We start from the raw sequence: 15,552 nt of genomic DNA on the forward strand, positions 1-15,552 counted from the left end.
TTAAGTTTGAACCACTGTAGTCACATGGACTATTTTAACAATGTCTTCACTACCTTTCTGGGCCTTGAAAGTTACAATGACATTGGCGCCTATGGGTGGTTCAGAAACCTCTCAGATTTTATCAAAACATTTCTTAATTTGTGTTCCGAAGATGAACGAAGGTCTTACAGGTTTGGAACGACATTAGGGCAAGTAATTAATGACAATTTTAATTTGTGGTTGAACTAACCTTTTAAATATGGAACATGAAAATCTGAAAACATGTTTGTAGTCAACATTTCAAACAGGATGACAACAAACAGCATTTTAGGCCAAATGCAGGGTAAAAACTAAAAAGAACTGCCGTTCTATCAGTTCCTCCCAACCCCCCCAAAGCAAAACGCGGTCACGTACAGGTAAGAAATTTGTTGTCAGTGTTCCATTTTTACCATAATGCTGTTTAAAGAGTAGGCAACGCATGAAACAATTTCCAGTGCTAAACCTACTTACAATAACAAATTTGTTAATATAACCGTCTGTCGATCCGACTCTCTATCGGCAGGGATACAAAAATGCAGAAGTATAATCTGTAGTATTCATGTAAACCCTGGACAAAATTAAAAAGTAAAACACATCATCCGGCAGACTTTTGCTAACAAATAAACATGAATTTCTTAGTCCAGGTAACACAGAGAATAAATAAACATTGTTTATTTGACTTCTGATTTGTAATGTTGCCAGAATCATAACCATACACTGTTTGCTCGTTGGCCAGAGGAGAACTGGCACCCCGACTGAGCCTGGTTTCTCCCAAGTTTTTTTTCTCCAATATGTCACCTGATGGAGTTTGGATTCCTTGCCACCGTCGACTCTGTCGCCTTTGGCTTGTTCAGTTGGGGAAACTAAATACTCAACTATATTACTGATCCGCCCGCTTTGACACTATATGATAATTGTAATGAGCTGGATGACATCACCGCTTTCTCCAGAGTGGCTGTACAGCCGAATCAAATTCAGTTGCATTATTTTCCGTTTTTAACACTGTGAAGCTGCTTTGAGACAATCGGCATTGTAAAAAGCACTATATAAATAAAGGTGACTTGACTATTTACATATACTACTGACATAACAATTAAAAGAATCGGTTAAGATACGCTTTAAGTGTTTGCGTAACTCATGTAGAGACTGACATTAGCAGCTCTAAGTGGAAAAAATACAGAGAGCACACAGAAATACTGTAAAATAATGAGACATGAAATGGAAGTTGTAATAGTCTTTTCTTCACTACTGTGATATATAGCCGAGTAAAATGGCTTTTCAAACAAGAAGAAAAAAAAATGTAGGACAGGATTGGTTTTCCCTAATCTTCATGACTTTGCTACCAATTATAAGAGTACAGTCTTTGCGTATACACCTCTGATGCCTAAAATACTGCATACATAGAGAAATGCCACATTGGTTTCAAAATCTAGTGAGCTGCCTAAGGTAGGGCAGAACTAGTTTTCCAGGAAATACAACAAAACCAGCCGAGACCTAATTAACCTCCAATCATGCAAGTTTCTCTTAAACTCACTGTACCCCCATCAGGTTTTGTATGAACATAAGTGAGAACATACGAGGACGCCAGATGCACTGTAACCAGGAAGTGAGGTTCAAGTCTCATACCAGCAATAAATCACTCATGGAACATCTCGTGCGTATCTGATAGATAATAGCTACAGGGTTCGGAGCCGCAGTGTCGGTTTTCAACTCTTACATGTGATTCCGATGGCTGTGGCAGAGATCCAGGACTCAGCACAGGAGATCCCGAGGGGCTGCAGAGCTCAGGGAAAGGGTTGGGAATAGCTGGCAAAGACGCCGGACGAACTTGCAACTCTTCTTCTTGAAGTCGCCTACAAGGGGTGACACAGAAAGAACATTTTTGTGTTTTTGTACTGAACTCATCCTTAAAACTATTAAAAAATGCATACCGTTCCTGGGGCTAAAATACCCAGTACTAAAACATCTAACCGAACCACCTTGTTAGTTTCATCTCGTCTCATTAAGGGGTCTCATTGCTTCAATAACTATGCCTTATTCCCGATATCATCTGCATTTTAATCAATATGAAAGCAAGCAGGGAATTAAAGCCCTAAAGTTCCCTGAAAACTTCAGCGCTGTAAAGTGATAGGCTAATGAAAAATAAATCAGAAGAATCCACATGAAATTCTCACCGCTGCATTACGGATTCTACTACAGAATATATGAATGAAACCGAGAGATTTAAAACCCACTTAGTTAACCGAGAATCAGTTCATGAACTCTCATAGTGTGCGGCAGAGTTCAGCAGACAGACACATAGACTGCAGATTTTTAACTCCTCTTCGGCTCTTTGATCTACATCAATAAGACCGGGAATAATACATGACTGCCTCAGCACAGTTGGAACGACCATAATAACTGAGGGAATAACTGAGGGAATTTTTTAAATCCGAACCGTAGCAGGGGGTGGGCCGTTCAGGGTTCATGGCCGAGTCAGAACGAAAGAAGACCGTGTGTCTGTGTGAGTGTGTAGAGACTGAAACCTCTGAGTGAACCCATCTCGATGTGTGTATGTGTGTGAAACTACACCCTGCTGTCATGGAGATCAGAGAAGAGCGGATGAAAGACAGCGAACGACACAGAAGCCCTGCAGAAAAGTGAGGTGTAAAAGAGCTGATTAGAATAAGCACTCTGAGAGGATTTCGAAAAGAGAAAAGATTATGACTATGAGAAGATGACTTACTGCTTTTTTTTTAGATCCAAAACGACAAAGTGCTAATTAACCCAATGATTAATTATATACAGTATATATATATATTGACATGGTATAGACATGGTCTGTCTTAATACTTGATTCTGATTGGCTGGAAGGGGTGAAATAAAATCGTTTAAATGCACAGGTAGTTCCAAGTCAGTTGAATCACCCTTCTATATTAATGCTATAATATTTTTATCGAAGTGCACACACACATAGGCTACGTCACTCGCATTCTGAGCGGAGATCGTGCTGCACACACACACAAACATTCAGGAGCACAGAAACTTGCTATCAACGCCAACCCACAACTTTTAGTCATAAAATAGCTAAGCTACTGGATCACTACATTATATTTCTCGGCAACATTGGGGATTTTTTTGTTACTATTTTGAAGTAATAAAAATCTTCATTGTTAAGAGGGACACTGAACAGACGCAGGTGCGAATCGATCTCTCTCTCCCTCTCTCTTGATAATTAGTTCAAATAAATGTAATCTTAGGCACTACCTTATCTCTGTTTCTGATTCAAAGAGTGCAGAATGCTAGATCCACTTCGCATCGGGTGGTTCTTTACCTCCACGTTGTGTATTAAAATCCTTTAATGCACAGCTAGCCACACACACACACGTAGTGTTTTCATCTTTTATGGGGACTTTCCATAGGCGTAATGGTTTTTATACTGTACATACCGTATATTCTATCCCCCTACACTGCCCCTGCCCCTAAACCTAACCCTCACAGGAGACATTCTGCAATTTTACATTTTCAAAAAACATCACTTAGTCTGATTTATAAGATGTTTTCCTCATGGGGACCTAAAAATGTCCCCACAAGGATGAGGATTTCGGATATTGCTATCTTTGTGGGGACATTTTGACACACACACACACACACACACACACACACACACACACACACGTCCAAAACCTTTCGACCAAATAATTTCAATAAAAATAATCATTTAAAAAAAACTCAAACTCAAAAAAAATCAATATTACAGCATAATGGAGCACAAGTACACTATCGTACAAACGTTTTGGTTCAGTAATATTTTTTTACTGACATTAATATTTTTATATAGCAAGGATTCAATTGCTTTAAATTGATCAAAAATAGCAGCAAATAGTTTTACATTTACAAAATTACATTTAAAATAAATTCTATTCATCAAAGAATGCTGAAATGTTTAGAAGCACAATTGTTTTCAACACTGATCACCAAATCAGCGTATTAGAACGATTTGTGAAGGATCATGTGACACTGAAGACTGGAGTAATGGCTGCATTTAAATTGTAATTATGTTTTGAGCGTTATTCAAGATTACAGTTTTTGCTGCTGTATTTTTTCAAGTGTAGAAAAAATGACTCTCAATTTCAAAATTTGTATGATTTTCCAGGACTGGAGGTCATAACTTAATTGATGTTCTCAGGTTTCTGTAACCAGTAAAAAAAAGAAGAAGAAAAAATAAATGCACTGTGCATATCCATTACCTGACAGCCTGTATGTGCATTGGCTGAGATCGCCGGAGCTTTTGGGCTGGAGAGTGGGGGGTGGTCACTTTATTACTGAGGGCCCGTAGCTGTGGGGCCACTCTGTTGCCATGGAGCCCACTGCCATCGGTGCGGTGCAAGAGGGGAGCGGAGTCCGAATGCTGGGTCCCACAGGTTGCATAGATGCTCTCATAGGATGAAAGAGAGGCCATGTCATTCACCAGGGCCTCCAGATCTACATCATCCTCTGCAGCAAAACAAAACATGCATGGAGAGAGAGAAATTGAGTCTTACGTCATTCACAAGCCACAAAAGTGTATCAGCAGCAGCCACGATACTGAGAGCAGACTTAACAAATACATTCAATTCACATACAATAGGACACTGTAATTAATTGATTATTATGCATATTACTTAGACTATGTGCAATATTTGTACTTTTTTATTTGTCATGCTGCAGAAGCATTTTTATGTCACATAAAAAGGCAAAAAAGTAATTTAAAAAAGACAAATAAAACTTATTTAGCACGTATACATTAAATTAAGTAATAGTAAAAACATTTATAATGTAAAAAGAAAAACATTTTCTCTTTCCAATAAATGCTGTTTTTAGACATTTCTATGCAAAGATGCATAGCATCATGGCAGCACAATTGTGTTTAACATTCATAATAAGAAGACATTTTTCTTGAGCATTTCTGATCATGTGACACTGGAAACTGGAAATTCAGCTTTGCCATGACAGGAATAAATAAAATGCATTTTTAAATATATTAGAATAGAGAACAGTCATTTTCTATTTTCTGTAATAGAAAACAGTTTTTGCATTAGAGACTTTCATAAAACTTACCAACCCCAAACTTCTGAATTGTAGTGCGTGTATACAGGTGCTGGTCATATAATTAGAATATCATCCAAAAGTTTATTTATTTCGCTAATTCCATTCAAAAAGTGAAACTTGTATATTATATTCATTCATTCATTACACACAGACTGATATATTTCAAATGTTTAATTTTCTTTTAATTTTGATGATTATAACTGACAACTAAGGAAAATCCCAAAATCAGCATCTCAGAAAATTTGAATATTATGAAAAGGTTCAATATTGTGAAAAGGTTCAATATTGAAGACACCTGGTGCCACACTCTAATCAGCTAATTAACTCAAAACACCTGCAAAGGCCTTTAAATGGTCTCTCAGTCTAATTCTGTAGGCTACACAATCATGGGGAAGACTACTGACTTGACAGTTGTCCAAAAGACGACAATTGACACCTTGCACAAGGAGGGCAAGACACCATTCACTCATTTGCAAAAGAGGCTGGCTGTTCACAGAGCTCTGTGTCCAAGCATATTAATAGAGAGGCGAAGGGAAGGAAAAGATGTGGTAGAAAATAAGTGTACAAGCAATAGGGATAACCGCACCCTGGAGAGGATTGTGAAATAAAAAACAATTCAAAAATGTGGGGGAGATTCACAAAGAGTGGACTGCAGCTGGAGTCAGTGCTTCAAGAACCACTACGCACAGACGTATGCAAGACATGAGTTTCAGCTGTCGCATTCCTTGTGTCAAGCCACTCTTGAACAACAGACAGCGTCAGAAGCGTCTCGCCTGGGCTAAAAGACAAAAAAGACTGGACTGAGTGGTCCAAAGTTATGTTCTCTGATGAAAGTAAATTTTGCATTTACTTTGGAAATCAGGGTCCCAGAGTCTGGAGGAAGAGAGGAGAGGCACACAATCTACGTTGCTTGAGGTCCAGTGTAAAGTTTCCACAGTCAGTGATGGTTTGGGGTGCCATGTCATCTGCTGGTGTTGGTCCACTGTGTTTTCTGAGGTCCAAGGTCAACGCAGCCGTATACCAGGAAGTTTTAGAGCACTTCCTGCTGCTGACCAACTTTATGGAGATGCAGATTTCATTTTCCAACAGGACTTGGCACCTGCACACAGTGCCAAAGCAACCAGTACCTGGTTTAAGGGCCATGGTATCCCTGTCCTTCATTGGCCAGCAAACTCGCCTGACCTTAACCCCATAGAAAATCTATGGGGTATTGTGAAAAGGAAGATGCGATATGCCAGACCCAACAATGCAGAAGAGCTGAAGGCCACTAACAGAGCAACCTGGGCTCTCATAACACCTGAGCAGTGCCAAAGACTGATCGACTCCATGCCACGCCGCATTGCTGCAGTAATTCAGGCAAAAGGAACCCCAACAAAGTATTGAGTTCTGTACATGCTCATACTGTTCATGTTCATACTTTTCAGTTGGCCAAGATTTCTAAAAAATCCTTTCTTTGTATTGGTCTTAAGCAATATTCTAATTTTCTGAGATACTGAATTTGGGATTTTCCTTAGTTGTCAGTTATAATCATCAAAATTAAAAGAAATAAACATTTGAAATATATCAGTCTGTGTGTAATGAGTTAATATAATAAACAAGTTTCACTTTTTGAATGGAATTAGTGAAATAAATGTTTTGATGATATTCTAATTATATGACCAGCACCTGTATATTTATTTGTTTGTGTGTGTGTGTGTGTGCGTGCCGTGCATGAGAAGAATTCAAATGTAATAAATGATATAAATTCTAAAATAAAATGTTGATAAAGTCATGTTATACTGAACCAATGCATGCCCACATAACTATTACATTAAGGTTTTTATTTATTTATTTGTTTGTTTTGATAGATCACAACTTCATTTAACTATCAATTCAATCATGGCGAGTTCTGAAGCAGCAAGGCATCCTCACACTGGCACCACCATGTTTGACTGTTGGTAGATTCTGGAATGCTGTTTTCACTTCACGCCAGGCATAATGGGTCACATGTCATCCAAAATGTTCCTTTTTTGACTCGTAGAACATTCTTCCAAAAGTCTTGGGGATCAGCCAGGTGCTCTTTGGCAGAAGAGAGATGAGACTTTATGTTCTTGGTTAGCAGTGGTTTCCACATTGCTCCTCTCCCAACCCACATTTCTTTGGAAGAGTTTAAGATCCTCTGTGGCTTCCTGAATTATTTTAGGCTGATCCTTTGGACACACTTTGACAGATCGGCCACAGAACATTCACTAACATGTCCACTTGTTCTATATGCATTATGGTTCAGTGGTGTCCCAGAATTTCAGAAATTGCCTCAGCAAAAGCAAAAAACTTGTGCTTCAAGTTACTTTCTTTTGAGTATGGATTGTTTACTCAAATACATTTGCATCTTGAGATCCTGTGGCGTAGTGGTTAAAGAACTGGGACAGTAATCAAAAGATGTAATGATGTGATTTGAACCGTATTAGCATTAACCATGAAAATGATGCACTTAAAATGTACCATGCAACTAGCAATAAATTGCCACAAGATGGCGGTATAAATGAGTAAACACCCGAATGGTCAGCCACATTTTCCAGTGTTCCCTGGCCTAATCGAACCCCTCAAGTCACACTCGCATACATTCATTGAAACCGTGACACCTCAACACTACACTGACTGACATTTCCAAAAGCAAATATTCCACCAATCTTCCTCACACAGAAAACAGGTCATCTCGATGTATTCTGTGCTGTGGGAGGAACAGCAGGTGGTTCGTGGAATTACTCTGTAATAAAGGTCGCATGTGACGCTGCATGCCTGTTAAATGAAGCAAGCAAGACAGGTTCAGAAGTTGGCATGTACATTTTCACTAACATGACTGGAATGCTTTACCTAGTGAGTCTCAACTGAGGGTCACCATTTGAGGTCCCGAAGAAAAACCACAGTACTGCATTTTATAATTAGCTTTGTTGTTCCTCTGCCCTTCCACAACCTTATCAAAACAGCCCATAGACACATTTTTGGGTCATGACCTGTCAGACGAGAAGCACTCTGTGCAATCAAGACCCATAAAAACCAAGCTTTTAAGGGCCTAGAGTGATTTCTTCAAACAATTGGCTCGTTTAAAAGGTTAGCAAATCATGCTAAAATGTAATGCTAGTGCAATGTGGGCCACCAAAGTGCTTTTCCTTCATCAGGTCAAAGAGTTATCATTGATAAAATGTGACATCCCGTATCGATCCAGGCTAGTAAAGCAAAGAGAAGGCAGCGAGGTGACCACGCTATCAGTAGACTTTCCAAAAAGGACATTTAGCGAAGCAATTTTTCATATATTGACTTAAGACTCGTTCACATCAAGGACGACAACTATGGTGATAACTATAAATATAACTTTTTAATAATCATTCTATGAGAACAGGAAAGTCCACACAGATAATGGAATTATTGGAAACAATATCATTCATCAGCTGGACAAAATCATTTTGAAAGTGATTCTGATTATAAAAACATTAACAGCTAATCAGTATCCTCCCTTGAGCATTTAAAACAGCATGACATGACTGCAGTACATCCTTATAATAAACAGAACTTTATTGTGTGTTGATGTGGATGCTATATAGTTATAGTTAAGTGAATGCGCCGTGAATTTTTTTACTTAACTTCCATTAACTGCAACTAAATATTAGTTTAGCAATGAAATAAAGTTGCAATGAAACAGAAGTAGCAACAAATCTTTTCTTCCATATTTTTACATTGTAACGGATTAGGATGAGACTTGGTTCTATGCATCTGTTTGTTGACTGGATTTTGAGATGAAGGCATTACACTCAAATGTGGAGCCAGATGAATGTTATTTTGCAGGGACGGGGTTTAAAGGCCCTGACAAACCAAGCTAAAGGTCGGCCATTGGACAACGTCGGGCCATCGTTGAGCCTCTGCTGGCCCAGTTTTTTCACTAGTTGAAGCCCATTAGGGGTGTTTGGCCGGTTCCACAAATCCAGTCCTGGAGGATCACTGCCCTGCAGAGTTTAGCTCAAACCCTGATAAAATTCACCTTCCTGTGATTTTCTAATGATCCTGAAGACCTTGATTAGCTTGCTTAGGTGTGTTTGATTAGGGTTGGAGTCAGTGGCCCTCCAGGGCAAGATTTGAGGAACTTGAGAATTTGAGTTGGTGCACAAGAATAAAAGCGTAAGTGAGCAAAAAAAAAAAAGTCAAGATGCCACAGACAGAAGGCTAAGTGTCATCTTACATGAGCATTCCAATATGCAAATATTTTCATAACAACATGAGCTGCATGGAATGAAGAAAGTGATCTGCATGATTGATATTTAAAAGGGTAAAGCAAGCGCTGCTTAGATTAGGGTTTATATATCTGCAGTCCTAGTTTGGGGTTTCCCTTTTTGAATGACGAATATAGACTATTGATACCTGCTGATGTAGACATATGCTGCGTCCCAATTCGCCTACTTATACTACGACGTAAAAGTATGTACTCTTTTTGTGAAGAAAAAGTACATACTTTTGGGTGTGTAGCAGAAGAGTATGCAAGCTTTGGGACATACTACTTCGTCATCTTTAACGGACTCTGTCGCTTAGTTACATGCATCCCGTCACTGTTTAAACTGCCCTGTCAATCATCGTCACAGTTAAAATCCTCCACATTCAATTTAATTTCGAGTGTTAGAGTGTGCGTTGATCTGCACTTCGAATTCTGACCAGAAATAGTAGACCATCCGGGTATCTTTTGAATTACTCTTTTCAACATACTATGATTTGTGACATACTAATTCTATTTTCAATACTATTAAGTTTGGATAGCATGTGAATTCGGACGCAGCACAAGTGTGCACAAGTCCTGAAAAGTGAAGCCAAAAAGTTGAGATCGCCCCCAGGTGGTTGGTCCCAGTATAGGTGATGTGAGACAAAGTAAATCAAATTACACTTAAAAAAAAAGTTTTCCCAACAAAGGTTTCTGTCATTTTAGGTCATATTTTAGTTTTTAAATCATGCTGATGTAAGTTCAAGTGTTTTTTCAAATAAGTTTGGTTTTAGTGTGTTATCTGATGCTATGTAAACAGGGGTGTGATGGCTGATGATTCTCTCCGTGTAAAGTAGTCACTGAGACACCAACATACTTTTTTTGTGATTTTTTGGAAGGAGATTGGAGCTTCAATTTCTACATTTCCATAACTATTTATTTCACACCTACTGTACATGTACTAACCGATTCTGCAAGAGTATGGGCAGGCCTTGATACTTGGGTCCCGCGTTCACTACAGCGCAGACTTGGATCCCGAATGAGCGCAAGATGTCTGCGGCATATTGGGAAATTTGGTGGATTTTCTACAATGGAAGAGAGTGAAGGTGCATTGTCTATATTTTTTACAGTCCAAGATGTAGATGTTATTTCCTTACTTAGACAAAACGCACATGCTAGACAGAACGCTGCTAGTTCTTTTACATCGGCTTGGTGTGTCATGGGCATGGCCTTAAGCGAACTAATGATAGAAGTCCTGAATAAGTCACCTGTTGTTTCACCAGTTATGTTTTTGAATTGTGAATGAATTTAAATTTGTTATTGTTTTAAATATAACATATCCATGGATAAATCTTTCACAATAAGATCCATAATATGCATTTGGAAAATACAGAGGGTGAATTCTCATTTCATGCTGGCTTTAACTTAGCTAGCTAATATTAACTAGGCTATCTCCCTAACACCTGAGTTACCTTATCAGAGAGGCTGATTCAAAAACATTTCTAAATCAAAGCTCTGCTTCAGACTTCCACTAGAATACCAGCAGCGTCCGAACGGTGCATTCCGTACATACTCCAGACCCACACACTTCCGCATGTGTCCGAGTGTAAGCGTTTGTGTATGTAACAAGAGAGCTCGGCAAGCGTCCTGTGCGTAAGAGATGCATTCTCAAAAAAAGCACATATGACGAATAGGACTGTTAAAACAATGAAGTACAACGAGTGAGTGAGTGTCAAAGAGCATCCGTTTACTGCTCTCAGCACTAAGTGGTCCAAATATGCCTTTCCAAACAGTCCATTACTCTCTTTTCATTCATTTCACATTTCTTTAGTCTACCTAAAGCCACAATACAAACAAACACTAACATTACCATAAAGCGCCATGGTATTAAAGTTAAGTTTTTAAAAGGTGGCACCAAGGGTTACCATGTTTTTAGTCCACGGTTCAAATGAAAATCCATGTTTTTATTATGCTTACTTTAAAAACAATGGCATTACCATGCTACATGTAAGAGAACATGCTATAGGCTAATAACTATATATGGTGATGATATAGGTTAAGTTGTTACCATGATAATTCCATATTTTATGTAAATGGTACCGAATATGGGTTTTTTTTATGTTTACTTCACATGTTGCTACATGAATCAGAACATGCCATTACCATGTTAACATTTTTGACATAGCACAATGGTGATACTGTGGTTTTTGGACATGTTTCCAAATCACACACTTGAAGTGTACTACTAAGGACCATTGAATACTTGATGTATCATATTCAAGTGAAACTCTTGATTGCACACTGGATTGTTTGTAGGGTGGGGGATTCAGGAAGGAGTGTGTCTAATGCAGTGCCTAATTCAGTCTAACAACTATCCAGAATCATTCAGGTTTATGCTGGTATTGTGTGAGGGACACAATACCTTCTGAACTTCAGACCTTGTTAACCAACAAAAACAAACAACAGTTCAAATAAACGGGCAGTTAGTTTAAGAACAAATGTCAAACATTCATCAGAAATCTATAAGGAAGATTCCCAGCCAGCAGTGAATTTATAAAGGAGGATACGGAGATCTCTTCAGAGTGTAATACAGACACACTGTCTCTTTCCTGTTGTTTTTCTTTCAGCGCTCTTTCCTCACTGTGGAACTCTGTGTCAGAAGAAGGTCCAACCTCATGTGCCCAACTCTTTCCACTTCTCTCCCTCTCTCTCACTTTCTCTTTGTGTCTGTGCTGAATATAGGTCACCTCATATAACTCAGCCTCAACTTATAGAGCGCAAACAGGCATGTAAGTGCAAGCATGCGCGCACATGCACACACACCCAATGGCTGGCCACAGATGACCAGAAAGAAACACAATAAGAAAGATTTATGGTCTTTCATGCTGTGTGTGTGTGTAGGTGTGTGTGTGTGTGTGTGTGTGTGTCTATCCTCAAGTATGTGTCTGTGTATGTATGGGATACTGCCCTCTACGGTCCCCACAAGGAAAACGGCTTAATAAACAGATTAAATAAGGTCTTATTGAACATCTAAAAATGCAGAAAAGTTTGGATTTGAAAAAAATGTAAGTTGAGGATTTAAAGAGTAGATGAAAGAAAACATCATTATCTCAGAATATAAACAGTAGTTACTATAAAGTCCTCATCATGACAGTGTTTACTTAGCTATACAAATATATCCCCAGAAGTTAGCTAAATATGAATAACCCTCCCTTCGATCTGAATTTGGGAAAAAAAAATGTCATAAATAATGAAGAGATGGGTCCGTGCATGGATCGATTTGGCCCGGGCGTGCAGTCTGATCGCTAACTGTGCCTGAGCACGGAACAGCTACTACTCTTTGTAGTAATTACTTTGACTATATTTTGGTTTAGAACGGGTCGTTGCGAGTAAAGCAAATTCCTCGAATCAAAGTCAGCTGAGATACTGAGTCTTCTGATATGTGCAGTACAATTAAGCGAAAATATGTGCACTGCATAAGTGATAAATCTATTAGACAGTCTACTAGCGAAAGTGCTTTTCCCGTTTTCGTCAAAACAAAAAGTTCCATCGTAAAGACGCAAGCGTGCTCCGGCCCGGAACGTTAAGTGCAATGTGAGTGCAGGCCAGAGGGGGACAGGGGAGAGGGGAGACAGTCATGCTCGGACTCAGTACAAGGCAACTGTGCATAGTGCAATGCCCTAAATCTAACATTTTTTCCCCCAGCACATTTTATCCCTTTTGGGGTTCTGTGGAGCTAGTTCTAAAAAAAAAAAGTGCTTTAAGGGGTAGGGTTATTTATAATCACCTTAAATTCAAAGTAATAGAAGTTTATGGCATGATCTCATTTAGACAGCCAAGCACATGTACAGTATATGCATGCATCAATGTCAGTATTTCTTAACAACCTTTACCAATGTGCCCAGACCGCAATGTATACATGTCCGCACACAAAAGCCTGCTGTGGTTTTCTGAAAAATCTATATGCTTTGGGCTAGTGACACGTTAAAGCAAGGCAGCATCTGGAGAGCAGAGCAGGAGACACACACAATGTGCACACATACTCATGTACACAAAAAGATCTGTGGCCAACAGCCTTGCTCACAGCTATAAAACGGTTAAGAGATTCGGGGAAGGCCCTGGCTTGCACAGCTCGTGGAGGATATACAACCTTAAATGCACATAACCGCTGCAGCTACTGGAGGGGTCGCCAGTAACCTCTGTGGCCTTCCAGAACCCAGTGACCTGCACAATGCCACAGAGGACAATGCTGTGTGTGCAATGCAATTAAATGCTGTCATTCATAATGCAACATTCCTGAAGTAAATCAATGGACAGGAATAAAACATGGGAAATTTTATGTACCGAAGGACCCTTTAATAACCCACCTGGGTGATTAGGAGGGTTCAGATTGGAGGATTGCTGGAAGCTTGAACCGATGAGATTGGACGGTCTGTGAGACGGGGTCCGGTCAACATTGTCCTGAAAAAAAAAAAGAAAGTGAGGAGGTCAGACATGTCAAGCAGGAATATAAAAGATACGCATGCAGAGTGTGCTACAGAAATTATTCTGTGGATACTTTTAGTGTTTAAGAATCATTGACTCCTTTTGTCATCATTTGCTTACTCTTACGCTGATGTTCTTGTATGATTTACTTTCTTTCACCAAGCAAAAAAAAGGTCTTTTTTTTTTTTAAAGAAAATACTGGTCACGTTTCAATATAATGAACGTAAATAAGGCCTGAAAGAAACAGGTATGGCTGCTCGTTTGTGTTGTGTTGGTGTAGTGATGGTGTTGGTGTGGTGGTTGTGTTGTGTTGTGCGGTGCAGTGTGGTGTGTTTTGTGTTGTGTGGTGGTTGTGTCGTGTGGTGGTTGTGTTTTGTTGTGTCGGGTGGTGGTTGTGTCGGGTGGTGGTTGTGTTGTGTCGTGTGGTGGTTGTGTTGTGTTGTGTCGTGTGGTGGTTGTGTTGTGTTGTGTCGTGTGGTGGTTGTGTTGTGTCGTGTGGTGGTTGTGTTGTGTCGTGTGGTGGTTGTGTTGTGTTGTGTGGTGGTTGTGTTGTGTTGTGTGGTGGTTGTGTTGTGTTGTGTTGTGTCGTGTGGTAGTTGTGTTGTATTGTGTCATGTGGTGGTTGTGTCGTGTTGTGAGGTGGCTGTGTTGTGTGGTTGTGAGGTGGTTGTGTTGTGTGGTGGTTGTGTTGTGTGGTGCTGTGTGGTGGTTGTGTCGTGTGGTGGTTGTGTCGTGTTGTGAGGTGAGGTGGTTGTGTCGTGTTGTGAGGTGAGGTGGTTGTGTGGTGGTTGTGCGGTGCTGTGTGGTGGTTGTGTCGTGTGGTGTGGTGGTTGTGTCTTGTTGTGAGGTGGTTGTGTGGTGGTTGTGTCGTGTGGTGGTTGTGTTGTGTCGTGGTGGTTGTTTCGTGTGGTGGTTGTGCGGTGCTGTGTGGTGGTTGTGTTGTGAGATGGATGTGTCGTGTGGTTGTGTAGTGGTTGTGCGGTGCTGTGTGGTGGTTGTGTTGTGAGATGGATGTGTCTTGTGGTTGTGTAGTGGTTGTTGTGTGGTGCAGTGTGGTGGTTGTGTTGTGAGGTGCAGTGTGGTGGTTGTGTTGTGTGGTGCTGTTGTGTCGTGTGGTGTGGTGGTTGTGTCGTGTTGTGAGGTGGTTGTGTCGTGTTGTGAGGTGTTTGTTTGGTGGTTGTGAGGTGCAGTGTGGTGGTTGTGTTGTGTGGTGCTGTGTGGTGGTTGTGTTGTGTGGTGCTGTGTGGTGGTTGTGTTGTGTGGTGCTGTGTGGTGGTTGTGTCGTGTGGTGGTTGTGTCGTGTGGTGTGGTGGTTGTGTCGTGTTGTGAGGTGGTTGTGTGGTGGTTGTGCGGTGCTGTGTGGTGGTTGTGCGGTGCTGTGGTTGTGTTGTGTGGTGGTTGTGTTGTGTGGTGGTTGTGCGGTGCTGTGTGGTGGTTGTGTTGTGTCGTGGTGGTTGTGTCGTGTTGTGAGGTGGTTGTGTTGTGTGGTGGTTGTGCGGTGCTGTGTGGTGGTTGTGTTGTGAGATGGATGTGTCGTGTGGTTGTGTAGTGGTTGTGCGGTGCTGTGTGGTGGTTGTGTTGTGAGATAGATGTGTCGTGTGGTTGTGTAGTGGTTGTGTTGTGTGGTGCTGTGTGGTGGTTGTGTCGTGTGGTGTGGTGGTTGTGTCGTGTTGTGAGGTGGTTGTGTGGTGGTTGTGCGGTGCTGTGTGGTGGTTGTGTCGTCTGGTGGTCGTGTTGTGTGGTTGTGTGGTGGTTGT

General features: G+C 40.4%; 1 protein-coding gene across 3 annotated transcripts in view; it reads right to left on the bottom strand.

Moving 5' to 3' along the window:
- Positions 1–15,552, bottom strand: part of grb10a (growth factor receptor-bound protein 10a) — a 72,237-nt gene that overhangs the window by 42,870 nt on the left and 13,815 nt on the right. For all 3 annotated transcript variants that reach the window (XM_079828704.1, XM_079828706.1, XM_079828705.1), the window contains 3 exons: positions 13,678–13,771; positions 4,248–4,494; positions 1,736–1,871 (listed from right to left, as the gene is read on the bottom strand). In XM_079828704.1, the coding sequence (XP_079684830.1) occupies positions 1,736–1,871; positions 4,248–4,494; positions 13,678–13,771 (477 nt within the window). The remainder of the gene's footprint in view (positions 1–1,735; positions 1,872–4,247; positions 4,495–13,677; positions 13,772–15,552) is intronic.

Source organism: Gobio gobio (assembly GCF_949357685.1).
Source record: "Gobio gobio genome assembly, chromosome: 11".
Taxonomy (NCBI): domain Eukaryota; kingdom Metazoa; phylum Chordata; class Actinopteri; order Cypriniformes; family Gobionidae; genus Gobio; species Gobio gobio.